Consider the following 25527-nt stretch of genomic DNA (forward strand, 5'->3'; position numbering starts at 1 on the left):
GTACGTGCAATTAATTGCCCGCACCAAGACCCGTTCCCAAGACCCGTGCCAGGCTCTAGCAGCGCGAGACCCGTCCCTGCCAGCCTGTGAGGCTCCGGATTGCTTCTTCCCAGGTCTTCTGTGCAGCTTCTGCCCGAACCAGGTCGCTGCTCAGCTGTCGCCCGCATCGGCGGTGGACTTGTGGCTATGGAGTCGATACCGCTGGCATGGCGGTAGGCCCGAAGCGAAGAGCGGTGGTGAGTGACCTGGCATTTTCGCCTGTATGCAGTTGTGTTTCTGTCGTCGGTGTTCAGGAAGGTAGGCCTAGTCAGTAATCTCTATCCATCAGGCTACATTCATGTATGTAGTCAGGTACCGTCAAACCGGCTGTGCAAGTAGACGATGCCTCTACTGCCGCCTCTATCACACACCCAGCAGGCTCAATTCGACATGCAGATTGGAAAGAATGTCGAGGTGACGTTAGCCGGCCACTTAGCGGGAAAGCGGGACCCCCTTTGGCCAACCCGTTTTTTGGCAGGTAGTGGGGTTCCATCACTAGTGACTGGCGTATTTGATAGGGATCGACAATGGAACATCTTGGCAGACCCAAACTCCCGCCGCACCACGCCTTCTCTAGCTTCTCGCTCGCTGCCAGCCGTAAGGGGGGGACGACCTAAAGGACCTAGGGGACCAGAGAGACCAGTCGTCATCGTCGCTGGCTGCAGCGTCTCCAATGAATTTTAGATGAGAACCAAATTTCAGGCCTCGAGGGATCGCCAGACTCTGCCAGACCAACGAAATTGACCACTGTTTCCTGCCAACTGGGCCACCAACGCTTGGGAGCTGCAGCGCTGAAAGGCAAGTGACAGGCCACCTTCTGCACCTGCGTCGTGGTTTGCTGGCCGCGCAGCCACACACACGTCGGCACGTCTCCTCGTCTGCACGCACCACTATCGCAGCCACCTACCTACGGACAAGACCGAAGGGCACATCAGCACAGTCCAATTTCCATCCCAACATTGGAGTGGCTGTCGACTCCATTGGTTAACCGTTTCACCTCCTCGTCCCTCCCAGGGCCCCCAGCCCCGGTCCGGAATACATAAGGCTTCGGTCGCTGCTGGGCGTTGCTGGGCGCGTTCCATTTTGCGGGGAATGGACGGCACCTGTTAGCCACTGCCCTAGCCAAGCAATCCTAGTGCCAGCCACTCTGCTCGAGCACTGGAGCACCACAGGCACCCAGCACATCAAGCTGCTGCTCCAGTTGTTATCAGGATCCCTAGCATCCTATCAGAATCTCCGATTCACTAGTCTTCCTTGCTTCCTTGCTTTGGAGACCAATCTCGTTCGATATCACTTCATTATTGCGTCCTAGAAATCTTCCAGACTCCACGACGCTCGATACATGGCCGATACCCAAATGTCCCGATCTCTCTCTGAAGGGCCTAGAGGGCCAGAGGGCCCAGTCGCCAGTCGGCATAGGCAATTTCTTCATGCAGGTCCCAACACATGCATGCAGCCCGGCATGTTTTAGGCTTTTAGCACCAGCGAATCGAGTTCGGTCCTGATCCGATATTCTTCGTATGATACGATGCCAGCAACGTTATTTCCTCTTTTTCAGAAAAGTAGAGCCAGATCTTGCTCGACACACCCGACACATCATGGGAAAGGTGGGGAGCAAATGAGAAACCCTCTCTGCCGCCAGCTGCCACCCAGAATCACGCGCGTTGTAATTTGATCCCCTGCATGCTGCCGTAACGCCTAGCGCTGTCGTAATATGTGAGCGATATGATATATCTCGCAAGCTGAAGTGGAAAGAAGAAGAAAGAAAAAACCCAAGGACCAGAAAAACCTTCTCTCACCATCCACTGCTCCCATTCTCAGCCCAAGTTCGGGGCGGAGCGGATGTTCGTCTCCGCAGAGCAGCTCGTGTAGGCAGGCTGTAGGCTGGCGTATGGGTATATGTCGATCAATAACGAGATCCTCCTGTCTGTTCGTGTAGTGTGTGTGCGCTCCTCCCAGTCCTCCTCGTAAAATCCTACGGGCGCACGTTGAACCATTGCCTGGGCACAGCCCTGCATGCTACCTGTCCAGCCCAAATGGGGAAATATTGGCTGCAGATCTGCCTCCTTCCCACCCCCTTGCCGGCCTTGGCATCCCTGTCCGCACCCCTCCCTACAACGGCCAAAAGACAAAAAGAAAAAAAAAAATAGAAGCCCATCATCCATTTCACATGCAACATTGATACTGCAAATAGCTATTCTATATTCTGACAATAAACAAAAAATCCGCGAGGGGCTCCATCCCTCCCGGAAGGATCCCCGGAGGGGCTGAAGTGTTTTCGTGCCGCCGCTGACTCGGATTTGCATGAGCCGGCTTGCCGGCTGGTGAGTTTGGTTTTCCGCCCCTGGATTCGCCTTCGCTGTCAGAAGGCCAAAAAAAAGGAGAAGTTGTAGACTGTGTCTCTGCTGCTCTCTCGCATGCGGCTTGTATCTTGAACATGCATTTTCCTTCTTGTTCATGTCTGTCAGATGCGTGTACATCTGTTTGCCCGTCGTGTACATCAAGTATCGAATCGCCCGAGAGCGCTGAGTGCTATGGCTTCCTTATGGGTTCCAGCTTAGACCTCTTTCTTGCCCCAGGAGGCAGCACGTACGTACGTCATGGGGAAAATGAGATTCATTTCAGATGTAGTTTAGATCCAATCAACCGTCTTGAATCTGTCGCGATCATAGCGCGATCATATCCCATCATGGGTTGGCTTGGAAGGGAAGAGATGTGATTGCAAAGCAAATTTCCCTATTTCATTTTAAAAAAATGTTGCATGCAGCGTGCAGAGGATGGTTCTGATAGAATTTACGTAACATTGCTCCGAATCCAGCCTGGTCGCCTCCCCTTGCTTGGGAGTGCATACATAATGCATTATGCAGGTGCATATGCATGGGCAATAATAATGTTGCAACTTCGATTTCCTTGACATGATCTTTTGTCGAGATTTCGATGAACCCAACTAGACACAGTTACGTATAATTAACACGGCATATATAGCCCGGGCTGGCATAGCATTATGCGTTTTCTATGACAACCTTTAGAGATGTCTGGGAAGAGTTATCGCTTCATGGTCAAGTTGGTTCGAATGCCAAGTATGTAGATAGTGGAGAGGTACCATGATTCTTTCGAGCAGGATTATCTGATTTGGTTCCATTTGTAATCTCACAGTCGACATGAGTCTGGACTTCACCTTCAAATCTCTCATCTGCATGCAGCATGTAATATGCGGCGCATGCTGACATACAGCGGGAGTATGCAAAACAATGTCCCTTCGAATCACTTCTCGGCCTGACTTGCTATGCATAACGCAATTTATTCAGGAGATGCTTCTTTTCGGAGTCTAATCTTTTGCTTTCAGTCCCTCTCGTGGATGACGATATCCAGATCAAGATGCAAAGTCCACTCTAAAATTACGAAGGTGGAAAAACAAAAAGAAAACAAGCAGCCGTCAAATCGAACGATGCTTACATCAAAGTTATGTAAAAGACAGTTCTAGAATTCCCTTCCCCGCCGAAAGGTAAAACCAAGACGAGAAAAAGAAACAAGCTATGCATATCTTTCGCTTGTCGTCATTGTTGCCTCTGCCTGCTGTGGTGGCGAGGCTGCATGCTGTTTCCCCTTTCGGTAGATTACGGGGCGTGCCGGCGGGAACAGCCGCGTCCCGCGTCCGGGGAGGATAGCCTTGGCAGCCTTGCCCCGATACGGGAAACGGGCCACTTGCTGGTTGCCCCTTGGGCAGAAGTGGCTGATTTCCTGGTATAAGCGGAAGAGACACGGGAGGAAGCATACCTAGAAGCCCGCCTGCTGCATTACTTGAAAAAATAGGGTTTCATTGTTAGAAATAGAAATAGGCAAATGAAGATTGAATATAGGGATGTCAATATGAAAGCTCGAGAGAAGACATGGACCATACATAGACACGTACACAAACTGGTCTTCTGGACGAGAGCCAGTATCAGAATACATATGATTATGTTGTTCTGTTTCATCCTGGGTAACTTACTAAATCGTATCAGCGTTCCTCCCCCGTCGATGTTTCTCCCTGATGATCACAGAACGAGCACTGGACGACGTCTGGCTCTGCCCCAAGCCGCTGCAACTTATTGACCGCTTCTAAGGGGCCTTTCAACTGCTGCTAGTCGTTATTGTTGCTGGAACTACCGAGTAAAGGCAGAACTGCTACGTGTTCGGGGAGGCAACTGGTATTCGGCGCCGGCTCGGGAAGATTGGGTGGGACAGGTTCGGGAAGATGCGATATTGGGATTGCCTCGGCAAGCTCGGTATATGGGCTTCCGTGTTTACGTGAACTGGTGACAGTTGCCATGGTTAGTTGTATGTAGGCAAGGCTGACCTGGACCTGTGCGGTTTATATGCGTGAATATGTGAGATACATTAGTACTAGCTGAAGCACTTGGTTCTAAGGTGGAAGCTCCTTTGCGTAACTGCCCGTCGTCGATGCCATGTAATCGTATATAGTGAGTTGTACGGCAGCAAACCCATCATTAGCTGCCCTTTGTTAACGCCAGCCTCTCTTTACCTCCCTCCGTCTTGTACACCGGCTATCGATATAACACATCACATTTGGTTTGCACGATTCCCCCAAGTTAAGTTATATGATCTCCTTTTTCTCCCTCGAAACTCTACTAGTGCTATGAATCTAAGCACCCGGAGGCGGAATATTAGACTACAAAGGGTGTTCCTAGGGCGGACACGAAATCCCCGATGACTTCTATGTCCGTACATGGTATTACAAGAGGAGGAACGCCGAGGCGCCTTTCATCCATTGAGATTTCGAACACTTCGTTGACTTCGTCCAAACAAGCTAACTGGCAATGGTCTGCGCCATTTCCTGTGCCGCATGCAGTGCTTGGCCTTGACAGGGGCTTTCGGCGTCTCTTGTGACTGGCTGTTTATTCCTCCGCAGGCCAACTTACCGAAATAGCGATAGCCACTAAGCCAATGCGACAACATAGGAGAAGCAGGGAGAGAAGTGCCAGCATCTGATACACCGTGCCTGCAGTGACGGTCATGAAAAAAAGATCTTGATAGTAAGAGTAACTCAATCTTGCCCCATGGGCTATATTCAAGTGATGTAATAAAGTAACTCGCCGTCGTAAAACTCCACTGATGCATGGTAACATTTCCCCAACATTGCCTGGGTTGAATCCAGAAGCTTTTCCCATCCATCCTATCCCATCCATGCCCTCTCCGATCCATATCTCATCATATATGTGACATATACATTACACTGTTGAAGTAGGCCGCGCCAATAGCCTTTCCGCTGAAACCATTTTTTTCTTTGGCAAATCATAACGTCGTTAAGAAAGAAAAGAGAAACCGAGAAACGGAACCGCTTTTCTAAGGCTCGCCCCAGATCTCGTCGGCAATCTGGCGCACGAGGGCCAGCTTGTTCTTCTGGTCCTCCTCGGAGAGCGGGTACCCGGACTCGTGGGTAGAGAAGCCGCACTGAGGGCTGACGCAGACGCGCTTGAGGGCCTCCTCGCGGCTCTCGCCGCTGCCCGCCGCGATGGCGTCGGCGGCCTGGTAGACGCGGGCCTTCATGGCCTCCTTGTCCTCGAGGTCGCGCAGCTTGGTGCTGACGACGCCGACGACGACGCTCTTGTTCTTGGGCAGGTACTTGAGCGGCTCGAAGCCGCCCGAGCGCTCTGTGTCGTACTCGAGGTAGAAGGTGTGGACGTTGAGGTTCTCGAACAGCTTCTTGGCGATGACGTCGTAGCCGCCCTCGGCGAAGTGCCGGCCCCCGATGAAGTTGCCGCGGCACAGGTGGATGCCCGTGTGCATGTCCGCCGGGCACTTGCTCACGGAGTCGTTGTACAGGGCGATGTAGGCGTCCAGGAGGTCGTCCACGGTGCCCTCGTTGTCCTTGTCCTCCTCCCATCCCTGGCGGAACTTGTCCGAGCAGAAGTCTAGAGTGCCGAAGCGTTAGTAGTTTGTTACTGAGGGGCAGTTCGGGGGGGGTTTCAACTTACAAGCCATGCCGGGGTCATCGAACTGGACGTTGCGCAGACCGGCCTCGTAGAGCATGGCCAGCTCGTCCTGGTAGCACTTGGCGACGTCCTTGAAGTATTCGGCGTCGTTGGCGTAGGCCTCCTTGGCGTAGGCGCGGCCGTGCTTGTAGCGCATGTGGAACCAGGCCGGGGTGATCATGGTGAGCTTGATGTTCTTCCACTCGCTCTCGGGCAGGGCGGCCTGGACGAGGCGGAGCTCGTGCAGGTTGGAGACGGAGCGGGCCGGGTTGTGCCGGAGCTTGCCCCCGCGATGACGCTGTCGCCGGGCATGACGTGGCGGTCCTTCTCGATGAGCGAGACGACGTCCGGGTGGTAGAGGCGGAACATGGCGCCGTCGGCGTTCTCGAGCCGCAGGCTGCCGTCCAGCTCGTCCCAGAACAGGCCCCAGAAGCGCGTGCGGTTGTACTCGCCCGACGTGACGGCCTTGATGCCGACGTCCTGCTGCATCTGGACCACCTTGGCCACGGCCTCCTTCTCGACGGCGTGCAGGCCGGCCTCCTCCTCCGAGACGCCGTTGTCGCGGATGTTGGCGCGCACCTCGAGCAGGTTCTCGGGGCGCAGCAGCGAGCCCATCTGCTCGGCCCTGAAGGGCGGCGCAGTGTGAAGTTCAAAGCTAGCCATTGTTTGATTAGGTACTTAAGGTATGTAGAGGATGGATACAGCAACGAGAATAAAGTTCACTTGACAAGACTAGGTCGAACAGCGTCAGGAAAGAACCAGTCTGATAGCTATTTATACCCAAGTTTCTTGCCCGCAACCCCTCGATACAGAAAAGGAGGAAAAAGACCAAGGAAATGACAGGCCGCCGTAGTTTCGATCCATCTACAAGATTTAGTTTGTGGTGTGCGGGGAAAGCGTGCGACATAGCGTAGCGAACGAGTCCTAACAGAGCCAGCTATCGCCATGGAAGACAAGGTCGGCCCGGCCAATTTGCTGCAAGACGTGGGTATTAAAACGCCCGATATGAGGTGCAGCGGTGGGGGCCTGGGGGGCGATGGCGACACCAGCGACCAAAGCGACTCTAGCGGCCAACCGACGAGCAGAGCGAGCGCCATTCCTGCGGGTCAGCAATGGCGAAGAGCCCAGAGGATCATAGCGCGTCGGGACTTAAAACGGTTGCTGCCTGCCGAGATTGTGACATGACTCTCTGACATACGGAATGAAGCATTGAAGCGTCGACGAGACCTTCGCAGCCATGCAACTATCCCCGGAGCGACGGTGACCTATCAACATCCCACTCGTTCGCCGCCATTGTCGCCTAGCCCCCGACGCAGCGGGCCTCGCTCACGATTTCCGGGACCTCCCACACAGAAAAGGGCCCCGCTCCCTCCTGCGCGTCCAGAACCGGCGAGTCGGTACTGGGAAAAAGAAAGTTACAGCGGGACACAGCACGTGTGCATGTATCTGTTGGAGAGAGGGGATCTTACCAGAATAGTCGTTAGGGTTCGGTTTGATAGGTGCACGAGTGAAACATGGCCTGTCTACAAACTTAAGCCGCCGAAAACTAAATGCCCCGAAAAGTAAAAAAAAAAAGCCGTAACGCCCATGTTCATTCACTAGCTTAACCACCGCAAACGGGTTTCGTTACGCACAATAGACAGGTGCAATGGATCAAAAGATCACACAAATGTTCTCGAGCACACCCTCAATCTATTGCGCAGATACACCTCCGCTGTCATTGGGCCGTCGATAGCAAATATTGAGAACGGTGTGGTGACATGCAGAAACCCCGCATTGCTCGTCGTGCCTAGGCAATATGTATGTCCCAAGATGCGGAGAGCGTGGGGTGGTAAGACGACAGCCGAAAGCCGCAGGATGATGCATAAGAGAGGCCATCGGAGCGATGTTTCTGGATAATGGAAGAAGTTTGCGAGGGTACGTAAAAATATACGGAATATAGGTTCATTTGTTCGCTTGCCTGCTGCGGATTTATACGACTATGGCGGATACTGCCAAGACAACCCCCCGGGATGAAGCGGCGACAAGCAAGTATGGCGCCAATATCACGGCGGACCTCTGCCGCTTCATCGTGGACGCCAAGTACGAGATGTTGGCGGCGAAGCACATCGACAAGCTCAAAGACCTGATCGTGGACCACATCGGCATCGCGGCGGGTGCCGCCGCCAGCGCCGATTCCAGCGAGCCGTTCCTGAAGGCCGTCCAAGCCCTGCATGGCGGCGAGGGGACAGGCCACTCGACGGTCTACACGAAGGGGCGGACGTTCCTTCCGCAATGGGCCGGTTTCCTGAACGCCGCCTACTCGCACAGCTTTGACTTCGACGACACCCACGCGGCTTCCATCTTGCACCCCGGCGCGACTGCCATCCCGGCGGCGCTGGCACAGGCCGAGCTGTCCCACAGCGACGGCGAGTCGTTTCTGCTGGCTGTTGCTGTTGGGTATGAGATCACCACACGGCTAGGCCGGGGTAAGGCCTTTCTTATCTCTTCTCATTTCCCGCATTCCCCAGGACATGCCGAGTCATGCCATTCGTAGAAAAAGGGGGGTTGGGAAACCGACAGCGGGGCCCCCCTGCCTTTCTTTACCAACCACACTGCCAATCGCTAAGCTCGAGATACCGCAGGTCTAAACTACGGCGGCTACACCCGCGGCTTCCACAACACGGCCACCGCGGGCATCTTCGGCGCCACCGCGGCCATCTGCAAGCTGCGCCGCTTCTCCGCGTCCCAGACCGCCGACGCTTTGGGCCTGGCCCTGTCGCGCGCGGGCGGCACCATGCAGTTCCTCGCCAACGGGGCCTGGAACAAGCGGTTGCACCCGGGCTTCGCGGTGCACGACGCCTTCGTGGCCGCGGCGCTGGCGGGGGCCGGCGTCGTGGGCGCGGCTGAGCCCGTCGAGGGCGCGTACGGGCTGCTGCATGCGTTCTCGGCCACGAGCACTGGCGAGGGGATCGCGCAGGGGTTGGGGACGGAGTGGGGTTTCGCGGCGACGGCGATGAAGCCGTTTCCGGCTTGTCGGATGACGCACGCGGCTATCGAGGTCGTCGCCAACGTGGCGGCGCGAGAGCAGGAGAAGGAGAATGAGACGAAAAGGGAGATTGTCGGTTTCGTGGTCGAGCTGTCGCCCGGCTGCTTCCCCATCGTCGCGACCGCGATCCCGAACAAGCTGCGGCCCCGGACCGTCGTCGACGCGCAGTTCAGCATCTACTACCAGGTCGCCGTGGCCTGGCTGCACGGCGCGGGGGCCGGGTGGGCCATGTACGAGAAGCTGGGCGACGCGGACGTGTTGGCGCTCTGCCGCAGGGTGACGGCCGTCGTCGCGGACGATGTGCGGGACCTCGAGGCGCGTGTCACGTTCCGGTTCGCGGACGGGAGTATGCTTACAGAGGGGATTGTTTACCCGCTGGGCGAGGACGAGCACCCGTTTTCTCGGGAGCAGGTGCACCAGAAGTTCTTGGGGGTCACGGCGGCTTGTTATTCGGGGGATACGCAGAGGAGGATTCTTGACGCGGTAGAGAGGATTGACATGATCAACGTTGACGAGTTGCTGCAGATTTTGTGATTTATGTTGATAGGTAGCGGATACCAACGAGTTAGCTTTATCATTATATTTGAGCTTTAGATGCTAGACTATCAAAACATGATCAAGTCTCTTCAGCGACTACGGATATGCGGTTGCTACTGCGTGCCTACTTTGCTTCAATTGACTTTCGTGATGTTGAGAAGCCAGCTGTGCACCAGCTCCTGTATTTCATCACTGTTGGTTTCCATGAAGAACATATGCCCATTGCCATGAATCCCCACGTCGCTCAGCTCGACATGCTCAACTTTGCTGCAACCCGCCTGCCGTAGGTATTTCACGTTGCATTCGTCATACTGTGCGTGAAAAGAGGCCTCGCCGGTCACGGTCAAAATCGGGATATCCACCAAGTTCGCGAGCTTTCGGGGCGCCGGCGACTCCCCCTGCAAGACGCAAGCTGTGTGATTCTCATCCCTGGCCGCGAACTCCTGTCTCGCCAGGTCAGCCTCGGGCCGCACAACAGCCGGACTGTACGTCAGCGGGATATCCGCCAGCCCCCAAGCCCGCGCCGCCTTGGAGACCGCGGGCGCCACGTCCCGAAACGGCGGCCCGCTCGGCTCCAGCAGGACGAGCCCCCGCGTCAGGCCCGGCCGCGCGTCCGCGATCAGCGGCGGCATGATCCCGCCCTGGCTGTGGCCCAGCAGCACGACGGGCTTCCCGATGCGGTCCAGCAGCGCCGCGCCCGCGGCCTGCACCGCCGTCTGCTGGTACGTCGCGTTGTTGATGTACTGGACGCCCGAGGCGTAGAACGCGTCGAAGACGGGGTCGCCCATGGTCCCGTGGCCCGGCCACTGCGTGTGCAGCGCCGCCTGCGGCCAGAGCCGGTAGTCCCGCGGCGCGGTGAAGCGCTGCTGGATGTACTCGGCCGCGAAGGCCGAGGGCTCGTCCTGGCCCGCGCCGGCCTTCCAGGGGAGCGGCCGCGGAAGGTCTGGTCGACGAGGTAGAGCTCGTAGCCCTGCTCTAGGAAGCGCGAGGCCCAGCCGACGCCGCCGTCGGGCTTGTTCAGGAAGTTCTGGGTTTTTTTTTTGCGATTTTAGTGAATTTCGACGCGCAACAACCGCATTCAAGTGGGGTCTTGGACTTCTCACCGTGCCTGTTTGCCCCTGGCCGTGGATCAAGACGATGGGCGTAGACTGCGACGGCCCGTCGACGGGACTCAGGCTTTCGACGTACATTTGGTCTTGAAAGAGGTGTCCGCCGGCGCCGTCATCGACATATTTTCCGCCGACATAGAAATACGAGCGTCGGTGGGGTGTCTCGAGACCAAAGATGCTGCCGCAGTACAGCCACAGTAATGCCGCTTTTGCCAGTCTGAAGTGCATCGTGCTCAAGATCCTCGTCGGAAGTGTTCACCGCGGGATAAGACTTGGCCCTAGGCAATCCTGTAACGACCACACGATGCTATGTAGGTATATATAGTGGCGGCCTCATGCTCTGCCAGGCCATCCAGCCATTCGCCAGAAGGCGGGGTATTCATGGCAACCCATGCCCATGCATCAACTGCTGTGTTGGCGGAATGCATGCTGACGTGGATACGGCGAAACTATTCGCAAGAAGACCGCATGCATGCTCAATTGCCTCCGCATCAATCATCTGAAGATGGGCAGACGATCGTATGTCAGGTATAGAGAGATGCAAGGTATTCATTTGATAACTTGGATGCATATAACAGATCTAGATCTATAACTGGTTCTATGGTCGCAATAGCTCGATATACCGAGAAGCTATCACTAAGCACGCGTCTAGGATTAGCGGCCAACTAGGTGCCCTAAATGCCGTCGAACATAACCTAATTTCATTGGACCAATATCTGGTCCAAGGTGTCTGTTCTACCCTGTTGCCTGTCAGGAACTCCCGGGGAAGATACGTTAGCCCATACGTCAGTCAACAAATCAGACAATTTGATCCAGGGAAAGCCGACCCGAATTGATGGACAGCTGAAGAGATAATCGTCCCAAACCCATCCCAAGTCCGGTAGTTGCATTGTGTTAATCATTTTTCGCAGCCCAATTCATTCGTCATGATCGGACGCTTGGGTCCCGTTTTTAGCGCAACTGAGGGCGGGATAACGTAAGGGTACATAAAGAGCTCGCTAATGCAAGGGACAAAGGAAGCCCGCCCGCCAGCTACGTCATCTGCCGAGAGAGCTCTCTTGCTCTGCTCTGGAGAGGGCCAAAGACAACATTACTTCCAGCCTCAAAGGTTGTCGCGTGATCATACACAACGACTGTAACTCATCCCATCAATCAATCAATTTCCTTCCCTGTCGAAGAAACTACAGCTCAAACATCACGACCATGGCCGAAATAGCTGCTGGAGCACTCGCAGCCGAGCAGGTCCTGTCCACGGCTGCTCAAGCCACTGCCGCTTACACTGTAGCACAGCCCACGAATGGCCTGAAGGCCGCCTTCTTCCAGATTGCCACATCCGCTCCCGACGGCACGAGGTCAGCAGTCTAAGCCTGCGAAACGTTTGATCGTAATGAGGTCGCTAACTAAAACAAACAGAGCATCGCTTGTCCGGTCTCATCACTCCCTCACCGTCGTTGGCAACAGAGCCTACATCTTCGGTGGCCGCACCAGCAGCAACAACAAGCTCGCCGACAACGAGATTCACGTGGTGGCCTTGCCTACCTCTCAGGACCAGACCGCCAAGGGATCGGACTACCGCCTCATCCCCGCCCTGCCCCTCGTAGAGCACGAAGGCGTCCCCTCCGCCCGCAGCGACCACGCCGCCTGCGCCTCCCACGGCCGCGTCGCCATCTTCGGCGGCGCCGACGAGGCCGGCGCCCTCGTCCAGGACGCCACCATCTGGCTCTTCGACGTCGAGAAGTCGGCCTGGCACGCACTGAAGCCGGAGACCTCCACGTCGCTGCCCCCGCCCGCGCGCAAAGAGGCCAGGCTGTTCGCGCAGGACAATGACTTCATCCTGTACGGCGGCAAGGACGAGGGCGGCGTCCCGCTCGAGGACGTCTGGCGCTTCAACTACGAGTCCAAGACCTGGATCCCGCTGCCCGACGCGCCCGCCGTGACGTCCAACGCCGCCTTCGCGGACGGCACGCTCTATCTGATCGCCGGCAACGACGACCTCAGCAGCAGCCTGCACTTCCTCGACACCAACCACCACGCCGGCGGGCCGCAGGCGAATTGGGAGAGCATCACCTTCCCCACGAACCCGCTGGCCCCCGGCCCGCGGCCGCGCGAGAACGGCGGCCTGCTGCACGTGTCGACGGGCTACGGCCGCAACTACCTGCTCTACTTCTTCGGCGAGCGCAGCACCACCTCCTCTCCCCGGCCAGCGGCGAGACGTCGAAGCCGACACAGTGGAGCGACATGTGGACGCTGCAGCTGCCCTCGAGCGACGTGGCGCACAAGTCGACCTCCCTCTCCGAGGCGGTGCAGCCGGCCAAGATCAAAGACGGGATCCGCGCGCTCTTTGGCGCCTCGGGCAAGCACACGTGGGCCGAGGTCATGGTCAAGCCGCCCGGCGACGTGTCGGGCCACGCGGGCAAGCTGCACCCGGGGCCCCGGGGCTTCTTTGGGTATGACGTCATGGGGACGGGGAACGGCGTCGTGGTCTGGGGTGGCGTGGACGCGAAGGGGGAGACGGAGGGGGATGGGTGGATTATTCAGTTGGAGTAAAAAACGTGAAGGGGCCGAATGTTTCTCCACGATAGAGGCTCGCCTACGGTGTACGATAGACGATAGACGAAGTTCCGAACGATGATTTTCCAGCAATATTTTGCGATCGTGTTCGTGTGAAATAATGATAACCCTGGATGCTTGACTTGAAGGGGATCAAGTCTCTATACCACGCAGGACATGATTTCCCGAACTCAGGGTACTTCATGAGGGGAGGCAATGATTTGCGGGACTTGCTTCCCCCTATTCACGAGCGACAATGCCCCCTCCCAGAGAAAAGGGGATCTCAACAATACCAGTCAGTGGCTTACTGGCTCCTACCAACGACGCCGGAAAAGGTTACATGTCCGCCCCTCGCCCATCGACCAGCTTAGCCATGCATGTGCGTGGTGATGGGAACTAGACACCTAGTAAAGGGGTTTAGGTCAGAAAGCCGTCTGACTCGGGCGGCCGTTATGGTCGTCATAGCAACTTGCCGCAGATGTTGTACATATATGTATACATACCGGCACTGCAGCCATATCTCCTGTTTCATTCCGATAGAAATACGATGGTCAGGGGATCGGCGTATCCAAGGAAAAGGCCAATGTGCAGGTAACATACACATGTAGATAAGGTTCACTTGATCTATGCTTTCCGCTGGACTATTATGAGTCATTATATTTCCGTGTGACGAGATGACTTCTCGACCAATTTGTTGGAGTAGTCGTACCATGCGACGGGACGGATCGGCAAGACAGTGGTCCTGCGTGCATAACCGAATCTGTTACCCGCTGTTGACCCTGAGATCCGGGATTACATGTCACAATCGCGATGTTACAAGAGCTAGCCCGACTCATGTCCGAATCCGTCTCTCCTGGTAAGGGCGCAAACACGTCGCAAACAAATTCTAGAGTTCCATGGGTGTACATGGGCAACACAAGGGATCGGGGAGTCTTGTACCCGGCAAAGGCCCTCCGAACTTGATGACGGCCTTTGGATACGTACTCATAGCCCGGCACTGTTTCATGATAGTAATGAAGAAATATCACAGTATTGCAAGCGCTCTGGGATCTTTTACTGTAACTTTCATCGTCTATGGTCTATATCGTAGCATCGTTTGCGAACGTAGAGAGAAGTCAAGAGCTTTTTTCTTTTTTTCAGCTTTTTGCTTTTAAGCGTTACTTGACTTGTTCTGCTGTTGTCTAGCGGCTTCGTCGTGCTCCTCGATGTCTGTGGCCTCCCAGGGGTAGCAGATCCAGATATCGCCGACGGTTCGGGCAGCGACGTATCGCTCCTTGGTGGTGATGTGTGCGGGCAGGGCGCCCTTCTTGGGCTTGTCCTTGTTCTGTTTGGGGAAGATGTAAGTAAAACGTTCGCGGGAACAGCGATTTGAATGGACCGTCCTTCTTCTCTGGAAAAGGGACTTACATGTAAGACGAAGATGCCGAACTGGGTCTCCTCGTTCAGGCCGAGTCGCTGGCGCACCTGCTCGACGTCCTTCTCCAGCTCCTTGACGGCGTACTCGAGCGTCGTCCGGGTGTCGTCGACCTCGTCCACGATGAGGATGCGCTTGCCGACGAGGTTCTCCATGCCGCCGAGGCTGGTGAGGTCGAGCCACTGGGTGCGGGTGACCTTGTGGCCGATCTGCTCGATGGCGCCGGGGGTGGTGGTGCCGCTCTTGGGGTTGGTCTCGGGGAGCTGCTCGTAGAGGGACAGGCCGATGGCCTGGATGGGGATGTTGGGGCTGCCGGGCTGCTTCAGGAAGGAGCGCAGGATGCGGGCGGGGACGTAGCCGCCGCCGCCGATGGCGATCATGAGGTTCGGCTGGAAGTCCTGGAGGATCTGGACGGCCGCCTCCTGGCATAGCTTGTGGACCTGGGTAGAGGCATGCCTGGTCAGTTATCAAGTCGCCGGTATTTTTGAAGAAGATTGTACGACTCGAAAAAAGCGTGGGATGGCCGCAGACGACGCGCGCGACACGATCGAGGTAGTTTCACCACCTCGCTGATGCGGGGCAGAGACGAGCGAGGGCACTCACATCATTGTAGGTTACGTAAACTTTCTCGACCATGTTGGCGGTATTATCTGCCGGGACGCAGATGCAGATATGCCAGAAGGCTCGGTTTCTTCTATGCGGGAGAAAAGAGAGGCCAAGTTGTATGGTTTACGTCGAATGCGATTGTCCAGGCCAGGAGGGTTTTTGTTTTCTCGCAGAGACGCTGACCCGATCAGGCAAATTCGCATTAATCACTAACAGTGTGTTCGAGGAAATTTTAGTGGGGTCGAGCTGTGACTGAAGCGCCCTCATTTTTCGACGACCCCGCGGTAGACTGCTGCATTTTTAGTGCCTTGCTTCCCTCGCTTCACTGAAAAAGTTCAATGTTGAAAAGTCCTGCGTTGCTGCGGCGAGTAACCCCACACCCTCAGACCCTCCCTGCCTGTCCCTCCAGTCGCTCCTTCTTTTGCTGGCTTGGCTGTTTGCGGCGATGGAGTTCGCCGCTTTCCATTAGACCTTCACACGCATGATCATCATCTTGCCAAAGTGAAAAGAGCCCACCCAGTGTCACGGACTAGTTGCGCATCGAAGAGCAAATATAGAATGCGGCAAAGTTGTCAGTTGTTTGTAGTAAGCAAATTTGAGTCATCTGGATGGTCAAATGTTCATCTTCTGCACAGGGTGTTGCAGTTTGCTTTGGCCTGTGACTTGTGACTAGGACAAGTTTTTGCTCAGGGACAATGCCTCAAAGTCGTTGACGGGCGTTTGAGCGAAATGTGCTGGCAGGCGGCGCAGTTCGGGCAGGGCTTTCGTGATGAATTCAATTCTGCCAGGAGACTTATCACATTGACATAAGCAGTGCAATTGCCATTCTGGTATTGAATATACTGCTACTGTCGTATTACAAAAATCGCGGAGCTGATGTTGCGCTGGCATCGAAACCCCAGCAATTAGCTGTGGCTGCTTCGAACGCGAGGGGGCCATCCCTTGCGTTACACGGGTAGCCCGAAGAGCCGGTGCAGAAATAGAAAAATTGCTCCAGGCAAATTGTTGATTGAACTGTCACATGAAGGAGCAACGTTTCGAGGTAGTGAAGATCTTGGTTCTTTCTCAACTTTTGGTTAAGTTCCACCTTCCAACCACTGTTCGTCCAAGTGCGGTCGGGCAAAACCACTACCCATAGGAAATACGAGCCACCCCTTTTTGACTTTGGACAGCCCAGAAATAGGAGTAGCTCGTAAATCGTGTCAGGGTAGCACCTCGATACCATTCACCTGATTTCAACTATTTAAAGCATGCACTGCGAAACCATCATGGGAATGGTCTTGAGAGAAACTGTATGTCTTGGCATTCTCTCCTAACCTTGGAAGACATTTTCGTTCCTTTGCAAAGCTTGACAGCGCTGGATATCCTGCAAGAGACGGAATGTATGTAACTCTCGCTCATTTCTCCCTCACAACATTCTTCACATCCTTATCGACACCCAGCCACAGCAAGTCAGGCCTGCTATAGTGCCCGCACAGGTCGAGGAAGGACTTGGCCATGATGATCGCGTCAAAGTCCAGGTCCGCATAGACGATGCCCTCCTCCCCGCCGGGGATGTCCGTCGTGAGCTTGCGGCCGTCGGGCCCGAACACGGCCGAGCAGCCGCCGCCGGGCGTCGCCATGAGCATGCTGTTCTGCGTCTTCATCCGCTCGATCCCGGCCTTGCCCAGCACGGTCGTGGTGTGCAGCACGAAGGACTGCGACTCGAGGGCGTAGGTCCTCGACAGGTTTTCCACGCCTGTTTGCATGAGTAAGTAAGTAGGTATGTCAGTAGAACGGAACGAACTTGTCAAGAACTTCGGAACGTATGCACGGCAAAGGCATGTGGGTTAGGAAAAGGACGTACCCTCGCGCGACATGGACCACAACTCCGGCCCCTGATGCGGATCGACCGGCGGCCATCCCGAGACGTGGATCTGCTCCCGCTGCGTGTACATGTGGTACTTGAGCAGGGGCTGGCAGTGCTCCCAGCAGTTGAGCGCGCCGACCCGGCCGACGGCGGTCTCGGTCACGCCCGCGAGGCACTCGGCCGACGCGTCGCCGAAGACGGTGCGCTCCATGTGGGTGGCTTTGAGCTTGGACCGGGTCGCCGCGACCTCGCCGTCCGCGTCGATGACGGCCTGCGAGATGTACAGCGAGCCCTGCCGGTTCTCGCTAAAGCCCAGGACCACGACCATCTGGTGCGCGGCCGCGCTGGCGCGGATGCGGTCCATTTGGGCCGATTCGAGGGACAGGGAGTTGCGGGTGTAGGCCACGATCATCTCCGGGTCTACGGGGCGGTCCCTGAGTTCGAGAGGGCGGGTGAGTGTTAGTTATTGCATACTACCAAATCCCAACGGGTATTTCCGTCGTTTCAAAAGAGGGCAGGATCATGAAAGAGCCGGTGGACTCACCATATCCACGCTGGGTAACCGGGGATCCAGCACTCAGGAAACGAGATGAGGCGGGCACCATTAGAAGCCGCTTCGGCAATGAGGGCGCATGTCTTCTCCACGGTGGCGTCCAAGTCGAGCCATACAGGCTCGGCTTGTGTGACGGCAACGCGTAGCGGCGTCTTCTTGGAATCGGCCATCTTGTCGTTGATGCGGGGTTTTGTTTAAGTACTCTATCCGTGTAGCTGGGCACTGCGATTAAGAATGTCAAGTCGTAGCTGAAGTCAACCAGCCGTAACTGCCAGGCGGGCGATCAGGCTTCTTATAGGAAGCCGGGCTCGCGACTGGCTCTCGGCTGTTTTCGCATCTCTGTCTCCGTATTCAATACGCGGCACGGAAACTCTATTCTATGACCGGGGTCGCCCCGGTTCCGGCTATAGCGAGTGTGAGTGCTGGTAAATGACAAGGTAAAACCAGACCAATTCAGCGACAGTGGGTTGGCCGTTCAACGACCAGGTATTGGCTTTATATTATCCTTCGTTCTCTGGACTGTCCAGTGAACCTTTATGCTATGTTTTCCTTATTGCGCGCAGGATGCAGCAAAAATGCCTGCCCTGCCAGACGAGCCTACCCCGCATTGAGTCCAAGGGATTCCACCGCACACGCATCTCCCGTCACGCCGTTTCTGTGTGGACGGCGCGGGTTCACACGAAAAGCAACACTCTTCGAGGTTTGCATACCTATGCACGTACTTCTGCAAGCTTCCCAATTGGGCACTGCTCTTGCTTAGCGGTGACGCTCTGGTCGGAAATACGCACGCAACTGACTCGCAACGCCGAATTAGCGGCTTGTTGTAAGTAGCACCAAGGACAGGGCAACTTCAAGTCGTTTTCGACACTGTTATATGAGAGGCATCTATTTCAGGCACGATGTTTCATGCAATCGGTTCAGGAATGTTTATGTAGAACATCCAAGCCCCTACTATCACCTTTTCGCATCGTACTATGTAGTGAATTGCCCTTATTGAGCAGCCCTTATACATGCAAGAATACCGAGACAGCCTTGCAATTCTCCGACAGACAGTCAGTTCCTCATCCAGTACGCGATAGAGCGTCCCTCGGTTTGAACACGAGTTTGAACTCGGGCGGGTTCAGAGTGAAATGGTCCTCGAGTCCGCTCTCGAAGGCTTCGATCCGCTGGTCCGGGGCCAGGGCGAAGTCGTACCGATGCACGATGAGCGCGACAGTCCGGCGAAGCTCAATGAGAGCCAGCTGCTTGCCCGCGCACGACGAGCGCCCGACGGAGAAGGGCGCGTAGACGGACGCGTCGAGGACGAGATCGGGCTCCGTCGTCCATCGCTCCGGGACGAACTCATCAGGGCGCGCGAAACAGCGGGAATCTTGAAGGGGATAATGCAGTCAGTGTCCACCCACCAATTGAGTACTGACTTACCAATGACGGATGGTATCTCTGTGGTGATGGGAGTGATATGCGACTTGTTACTTACCTCGGCACAGGATCCACGAGGGCGCGACGACAGCAGTATTGCCAGGGACCCAGCGGCTACCAATCTGAGCTCCCTCGGGGGTGTCATGCGCTGAAGCCTCGTAGGGACGACCGGCAACAAGCGGAGCGACTCATCGATGCAGGCCTGCAGGTATCTGAGCTTGGCCAGGGACGCGTTCTTCGTCAGCGCCTGATCGCCTTGGGCCGCCAGCCCGTCGATCTCGTCGCGTAGCCTCGCCACGACCTTTGGCGCCTTCACGAGGTGGTAGAAGAGCCCGGTGAGCGTCATGGCGGTCGTGTCGCTTCCGGCGATCACGATGAGTCTAATTTCGGCCTGGAGGCTCAATTTGTCCAGCGGCTGCGTAAGTGTCAATAATGCTATTCCACGCCGCCATAACACCGCATCCGAGCGGAGTTTTCACGTACCGTAGGCCTTGGGTTGCGCCGATACTCCGAACTGATCCAGTGGAAGATGTCAGGCACCTTCGGCTCATTCGACAGCCTGTTTCGAATCTGTTCGTTCGACCAGCTCTGCAGCTTCAACCAACCCCAGTTCAGCACGGGCGTCGTCCGGAAGGTGGCCATGAACCACGGCTGGTAGATAAAAACACCGCCGATCATGCGCTGAGCCTCATGGGCGACCCGCGACATGTAGTGCTCGACGTTATCCTCCAGTTGTCGGAAGCTTTTTCCAAAGGCCAACTCGCCCATCACATCGAAGGTGTAGAAGCTGAACCACCGTGTGATGTTAAACGCCGCCCCTTTACTTTCCTCGATTCGGCCCAGGAGCTGGTCGGTATATCGCCCGACTCTATCCTCGTAGTCATTCAGAGCTTTTAAGTATTGTCAGTAAAGGTAGTGCATATATATGAGTATTTTATTATATCAGCGGCCCAGCCTACCTTGGGTAGTGAACGCGTAATCCCACGGCTTTCTTTTCGGCCCGTGCTGCTTGCGCGATCGAACTTCCAGGACAGTCTCCGAGGGATACCCATGGCTATACAAGGGGCCCTTCTCGCAGGGCGAGCTGTTCGCGTAGATGTCGCGGAAGGCCGCGGGCTCGGTGATGGAGAGCTCCATGGGCCCGATCCGGACAAACTCGCCATACTGCTCGTGCAGCCTCTTGAGTTCGTGGCAGGGTTGCATCTTCTTCAACGCCGCCTGGCTTGTCATATACAGCGACGACAGACGAGCCGCAAAGGGGCCGGGGAAGGATCGGAGCCTGTGGAAAAAGGCTCGGTAGACCAGCATGCTGACGAGGATGCCGCCCAGCAAGGCGGCATCCAGTTGGCAAGCATAGCTGAACGACAGCAGGATGGGTTCTGCCGGTCTCAGCCAAGTCAAGGCAGCGCTGAGGGCCGCCAAAAGTATGAATGGGGCTCGCATAAGCTTGGTTGCCCAAATGTCCCATTCGCCAATTCGGAAGAGGGATACATGGAGTAGTACTCCTGTGGCGAAGGCGACTCTGAGTGCAATATCGACGTCCATCTTGTGACCGTTCTGAAGAAAGGGTTTGTCGTCATAAAAGGTTCGTCTTCTGTCCCCGGTTTGAAGGAAACCTACTTTTTAAGGGGGGTGAGGGGTGATTATAAATCCATGGGATACGAGACGTGCAGTTACCCAGCTACCAGTAACAAAGGCTGAGGTGTAAGCAGTAACGGGGTTATGTTATTTCATCCCCTTCGGGAAGTAATTGCGTCAGATCGACGAAATCACCTGCAGCACAAAGCCGAATACTGACAGCCACATTATGCATATGTACTTGGAAAGCAAAGCTTTGGACCAGTAAAGAGGCGAAAGGGCCAGACTGATAAGACTAGGGTCATGCATGTAATATACTTACTTTTACCGAATCAGGAAGGAGGCTTCTCGAGGTCTCTGTCGTATAAAACTTGGTGCTTCTGGTACTTTGACTACATATAGGTAGTATTCGTATGCTATAGAAGCCCGAGTCGTCAGGTAGCATATTTTGGACCTATTCTAACCTTTGGTTGACCCAGATCTGCTCAGGCTGGTCACGTGTTGCTGCTTTCTGCATCGCACGTATATATCGCAACTGCTTCTCCCACCATCTGTCTGCCTGCCCAAGCCAGTCTGCACAGCTCCTGGCGACGGCAAGAAGACTTCTCTGCGACAATTAATATCCTCCTTAACGATGAAACGAACCAAAGTAGCACCAGCCACGTGTTCTAGATTCGGGTAACTACCCGGCTCCCGAACAGTACTGAGGACAAAATTATCCCATGCTCTGGTAGCAACTGGATCTCAGACAAATTTGCAGGAGATGGCACCAGTGGCCGGCCTTAAAGACTAATGGCTTCGCCCATGAAGTCAATCCTCTGATCAGGTTCAGGTGTGAATGTCAATGGCTCTCGAGTGTGCCTTTATCGTTTTGAAGCAGATCCATCTATTGCTTTCCACCCGTGGCACTAGCATAAATAGGGGCATCGCTCAACTATTTATATACCTTTTCACCTTTTCAAGTCATACCGGGAAACCAGGAAAAGCCGTTCATAAGACCCTTATGAGGGCTATCAAGTATACAGTTATGTAATAGGTACTTATATTGCGCCTTGTTCATGAACTTCTACGAGCTGGCCTTCAACTACCTACCTCAAGAGAAGAATAACAGTAATCAGAAAGAGCATAGACTCTAGTCTCTTATACTAACTTCTTGTCGTTAAGCTGATCAGTGCTGCGATAATCTGTACATTTCGTTTTGGCAGAGCTGGCTAATGATAAGTTACTGTGAACATACGGCACAAAATGGCAAGATGTAAAGAAAATTATTGGGGTTGTATGTCCTGCTGCCTAACATGTCAGCGAATTGCGGCGCAGAACCCCGGCCATCTTTCATTCTCTGCAGCCAAGCGGGATTATTTATGAGGGGGTAAGCCTCGCCGCCCAGTCTGTGATCACCTGGTTTGAATACATCCACATCCCTCGCCATTCCTCCCGCCCACACGGCGAATTTCCGTACGCGCAATTTTATGCCATGGCCAAGGCGCTGACGAAGTTGGACATCAACTGGCGGAATGGGCCAGGCGAATACCGCTTGCTGATGGACCGCGCCAAGGTCTTGGCCTCGACAGAAGACGATGGTTTCTTTGACCTGGAAGAAGCAAACGAGGCCATTGGGGAACTCGAGGTGCTGTTCTATTACGGAAACAGCTGGCGTCCATGGGCGCCCCCTATGGAGGACTTGCAAGACTTTGCTAAACTGTCAAGAACCCTAGCCATGGCAATCATACAGCTCAAGGAACGCGTCTTTCGACACCAGGCTTCGCCCAGGCTCCGTGGGCTGATGAAGGGTGGACCGAAAATTTGCCAGTACTGTTACTGGGCACTCGAACGAATTGGCCGTGGTCACCATGGCGCACTTTCGGACCCCCGGACAGAAAATCCTGCTCGTGGGTGTTTTGAGTGTACTCATCTTTGCGCCGTCGAGTCTAGCCAGCACCTACCCCTTTTGGAAGAAAGGGCCCGGGAAGGATGTGACTTATGTCGTTTCCTCCGGGAACACTTTGTTGCCAGCCTGCAAGGTTCCGATACCAATCATGAGGATGCGTGCAGCAGGGCCGAGAGTGAAGCCGTGAGACTGTTGCATGTCTGGGTGAAATTCGACTGGGATGATGTACCAATGCAACCAGAACAGAGTGGAAATACACTTCGGTTTGTCACGCTTTGCGTCTTGGAAGAAGGGAGTGCTTTCGCCATGGCTAGACAACTGCGCTTCCTTGTAGGCACACAAGACAGTACGCGAGCACTCGCCACACAGTCCGTTTGTTTTGTATCATCACTAACACGCAAATGTCTAGGTAAATTGGCACGCGAATTGGGCCTGCTTTCGTCGCCTCGTCCGGCACCCCTGGATCCAGTCAATCTTACCATGCTTCGGCAATGCTTACGAGCGGAAGATCACGGACCAGCCAAACCCCGGTTCTTACCCAAGAGACTTCTCGATCTCAATTCCACCGATGCCACCCTCCCTCGTGTCGTTGATACCAGGCCCGGGGAGGGGTTCATCGATGGCCAACCAGTGGAGTATGCCGCCTTGAGCTATTGTTGGGGGCCGCCGGAGGACGCATGCCGACAAGTACTTCTAACGGCCGAGTCAAAGGAAAGGCTGTACAAGGGCATCCAGATAGGCGAACTCACTCCCGTGGTCCAGGATGCCGTAACCACCTGTCGAGCTCTTGGACTCCGCTTCTTGTGGGTGGACGCCTTGTGCATTTTCCAACACGACACCACGGACTGGGAGGAGCAAAGCTACGATATGGAGAAGGTGTTCGCAGGCTCCTCCCTCACCGTCTGTGCCATGGCGACAACGTCATGCCTCGAAGGGTTCCTTCAGCGCACAAAGGCACGGTTGGATCTTCCCTTGCTTCCTGCCAATTCGTCGTCTTCCGAGGCGGGGATCATCTCTCTGTTCCCATGCTCTGGCGACAAGAAACGACTATTACGGCCGTTTTATGGCGTATTCCGTCAGGGAAACTCGGATCCACCATTGCAGACAGATTTGGGGATATCCTCATGGAGCACCCGCGGCTGGGTCTTCCGTAAGTATATCTCGTCCCCCTCCTCCTATGTTGATATTACACCGGCGTGGTTTCTGATAACAATGTAATCATCTTAGAAGAAAAGATGCCGGCACCGCGAAGGCTATACTTTGGTGCGGATATGATCCATGTTCAGGTCGGCAACGTCATCACGAGTGAGAATGGATACGTTTTCGAGGACAAATTCGACTACAGAAGCAGCCGAAACCAACCCAGGTATTCCATTATGCGTGATGAGATCCTCAGTCACAGCGACCTCTTTCCCGACATGTGGTACTCCGTTATCGAGGAATTCAGCAAGCTGTATTGGTCTGATGACCACGACACCTTACCCGGCCTGTCTGGTGTAGCCCGTATGTTCCAGGATATGTACGAGTTTGACTATGTCGCAGGCCTTTGGGTCAATGACATAGAGTGCGGACTCCTGTGGAACTCCCTCCCCAATGAATGGGGAGATACATTTCGAAGTTTGTTCCACTCTTTATCCTCGATCGGACCCAAAATTGGCCCTTCTTGGAGCTGGTTCGGTCGCCGCCAGGGGTTTTTCGATTCATAATGACACTATCGACCAACCTTCGTTGTCGAATTCGGAGTCATCTCAGGTCGGAACTGCGCCAAGTGCGTGTCGAAAGCCACGTAGATGGGAAGAACCCGCTTGGGAGGACCCGGGACGCAGCCCTTCACGTCTCTGGCATGCTTCTAGAAGTCCCTGGAGCATGGAAGACCGAGGGACTTGGTCACTCAGAGTTTTGGTATACCGTGTCGGGGAAAGAGGGAGTCTTGGTAAACGCTGATTGGCACCTCGTGGCATCTGTGGAGGACGACTACTGGCGCAAGTCCCGCCTTTTGCTTCTTGCTAGTTGCTGCTCCGAGCTTCCGGAAACGATAACGGATCGGGCGCGAGGACGACGCGACTCTGTGCTTAACGATCACGTAAGGGTAACATACAGGCAGGAGTATCGTCGGACATTCTACCAGGATAGGAACCGTGGCGATGACGGGCCTGGCCGTTGTACACTCTGCGGTCCGGGTCACGAACGGGACGCGTGGGGTCTTCTGATTTACCCGGCAGCTCAGCCGGGCACGTACTATCGCGTCGGAACGTTTCTATTCAGGGCAATGGTCGGAGGTCTCGGTCTCTTCGACCGCGGGTATGTTGATACCATTACCTTGATCTAGGCTATAGCTTGGGCTTTGGGTGAACGGTTGGCCTGAATAGATTGACGAAAGGGGAGACGGTAACGAAACCAACTTGCTTTATTTTCGCCGCCAAGAGCACTTGGTGGAAGCAGTCGCGGTGATGGTCTTGAGTAGTCCAAGTGTCACTGCCGAAGGTGTGAAAATGACGGAGACGAAATATACACCACATGTTTTAGAAAAGACACGGGATGGCGCTCAGCTGACCCGCTTTCTTGAACGACGTACACTGTCGCAAAGTTGCAGCGAGAGTGCTGGGCACATGATACAGACCACGCGATTGGGAACATCCGGATGGGGTAGGTATTTACCAAGTACCTAAATCAGGCATGCAGAAATGAAGACGGGTTGCATATGCGCGTGACCGGTAGCAAGACAGAGTGAACCACTGTTGAGATTGAAGCGCAGTGGGTGGGTGGCAGCAATTGCTGCGCAAACGTGAGGCGAGCTTCCGTCTATGAGGCTTCAATTGATGCGCTTGGGCGAAGGGGCCTAGAATCGGCTTGGCGTGCAAGGGCGCGAGTCAGGCGGCATTGAACTCCATGCAAGCTGTCAATTAAAACACCAGCTAATTTCTCGTGAAGGGTATCATGCCATTGCCTTGTCAAAACACAATCCAAAAGCGTAGCCAGATC

General features: G+C 55.0%; 9 protein-coding genes across 9 annotated transcripts; 4 read left to right on the forward strand and 5 right to left on the reverse strand.

Annotated features, from left to right (window-relative positions):
* Positions 1–5385: 5385 nt before the first annotated feature.
* On the reverse strand, positions 5386–6677 carry PG997_005582 (UROD/MetE-like protein; the record flags this gene model as incomplete). The annotated part of the gene is made up of 3 exons (XM_066809897.1): positions 5386–5954; positions 6018–6220; positions 6271–6677. The coding sequence occupies 3 exons, from the start codon at positions 6675–6677 to the stop codon at positions 5386–5388; spliced, it is 1179 nt and encodes a 392-aa protein (XP_066668820.1).
* Positions 6678–6959: 282 nt separating this feature from the next.
* PG997_005583 (uncharacterized protein) lies at positions 6960–7199 on the forward strand (the record flags this gene model as incomplete). The annotated part of the gene is made up of 1 exon (XM_066809898.1): positions 6960–7199. One exon carries the CDS (start codon positions 6960–6962, stop codon positions 7197–7199), a length of 240 nt encoding a protein of 79 aa, XP_066668821.1.
* Positions 7200–7995: 796 nt separating this feature from the next.
* PG997_005584 (uncharacterized protein) lies at positions 7996–9576 on the forward strand (the record flags this gene model as incomplete). Its single annotated transcript, XM_066809899.1, has 2 exons — positions 7996–8482; positions 8639–9576. The coding sequence occupies 2 exons, from the start codon at positions 7996–7998 to the stop codon at positions 9574–9576; spliced, it is 1425 nt and encodes a 474-aa protein (XP_066668822.1).
* A 137-nt stretch (positions 9577–9713) lies between these two features.
* Positions 9714–10916, reverse strand: PG997_005585 (uncharacterized protein; the record flags this gene model as incomplete). Its single annotated transcript, XM_066809900.1, has 3 exons — positions 9714–10496; positions 10532–10606; positions 10683–10916. 3 exons carry the CDS (start codon positions 10914–10916, stop codon positions 9714–9716), a joined length of 1092 nt encoding a protein of 363 aa, XP_066668823.1.
* Positions 10917–11891: 975 nt separating this feature from the next.
* On the forward strand, positions 11892–13235 carry PG997_005586 (uncharacterized protein; the record flags this gene model as incomplete). Its single annotated transcript, XM_066809901.1, has 3 exons — positions 11892–12040; positions 12102–12894; positions 12918–13235. The coding sequence occupies 3 exons, from the start codon at positions 11892–11894 to the stop codon at positions 13233–13235; spliced, it is 1260 nt and encodes a 419-aa protein (XP_066668824.1).
* A 1153-nt stretch (positions 13236–14388) lies between these two features.
* On the reverse strand, positions 14389–15288 carry PG997_005587 (hypoxanthine guanine phosphoribosyltransferase; the record flags this gene model as incomplete). Its single annotated transcript, XM_066809902.1, has 3 exons — positions 14389–14562; positions 14646–15092; positions 15256–15288. The coding sequence occupies 3 exons, from the start codon at positions 15286–15288 to the stop codon at positions 14389–14391; spliced, it is 654 nt and encodes a 217-aa protein (XP_066668825.1).
* A 1367-nt stretch (positions 15289–16655) lies between these two features.
* Positions 16656–17830, reverse strand: PG997_005588 (uncharacterized protein; the record flags this gene model as incomplete). Its single annotated transcript, XM_066809903.1, has 3 exons — positions 16656–16996; positions 17105–17541; positions 17652–17830. The coding sequence occupies 3 exons, from the start codon at positions 17828–17830 to the stop codon at positions 16656–16658; spliced, it is 957 nt and encodes a 318-aa protein (XP_066668826.1).
* An 891-nt stretch (positions 17831–18721) lies between these two features.
* PG997_005589 (uncharacterized protein) lies at positions 18722–20624 on the reverse strand (the record flags this gene model as incomplete). The annotated part of the gene is made up of 4 exons (XM_066809904.1): positions 18722–19029; positions 19083–19494; positions 19563–19969; positions 20039–20624. The coding sequence occupies 4 exons, from the start codon at positions 20622–20624 to the stop codon at positions 18722–18724; spliced, it is 1713 nt and encodes a 570-aa protein (XP_066668827.1).
* A 1507-nt stretch (positions 20625–22131) lies between these two features.
* On the forward strand, positions 22132–24874 carry PG997_005590 (HET-domain-containing protein; the record flags this gene model as incomplete). The annotated part of the gene is made up of 4 exons (XM_066809905.1): positions 22132–22891; positions 22955–23695; positions 23776–24162; positions 24336–24874. The coding sequence occupies 4 exons, from the start codon at positions 22132–22134 to the stop codon at positions 24872–24874; spliced, it is 2427 nt and encodes an 808-aa protein (XP_066668828.1).
* Positions 24875–25527: the final 653 nt, after the last annotated feature.

This window comes from Apiospora hydei (assembly GCF_038363865.1).
Source record: "Apiospora hydei strain CBS 114990 chromosome Unknown utg000005l_segment0_segment0, whole genome shotgun sequence".
In the NCBI taxonomy this organism is placed as follows: Eukaryota; Fungi; Ascomycota; class Sordariomycetes; order Amphisphaeriales; family Apiosporaceae; genus Apiospora; species Apiospora hydei.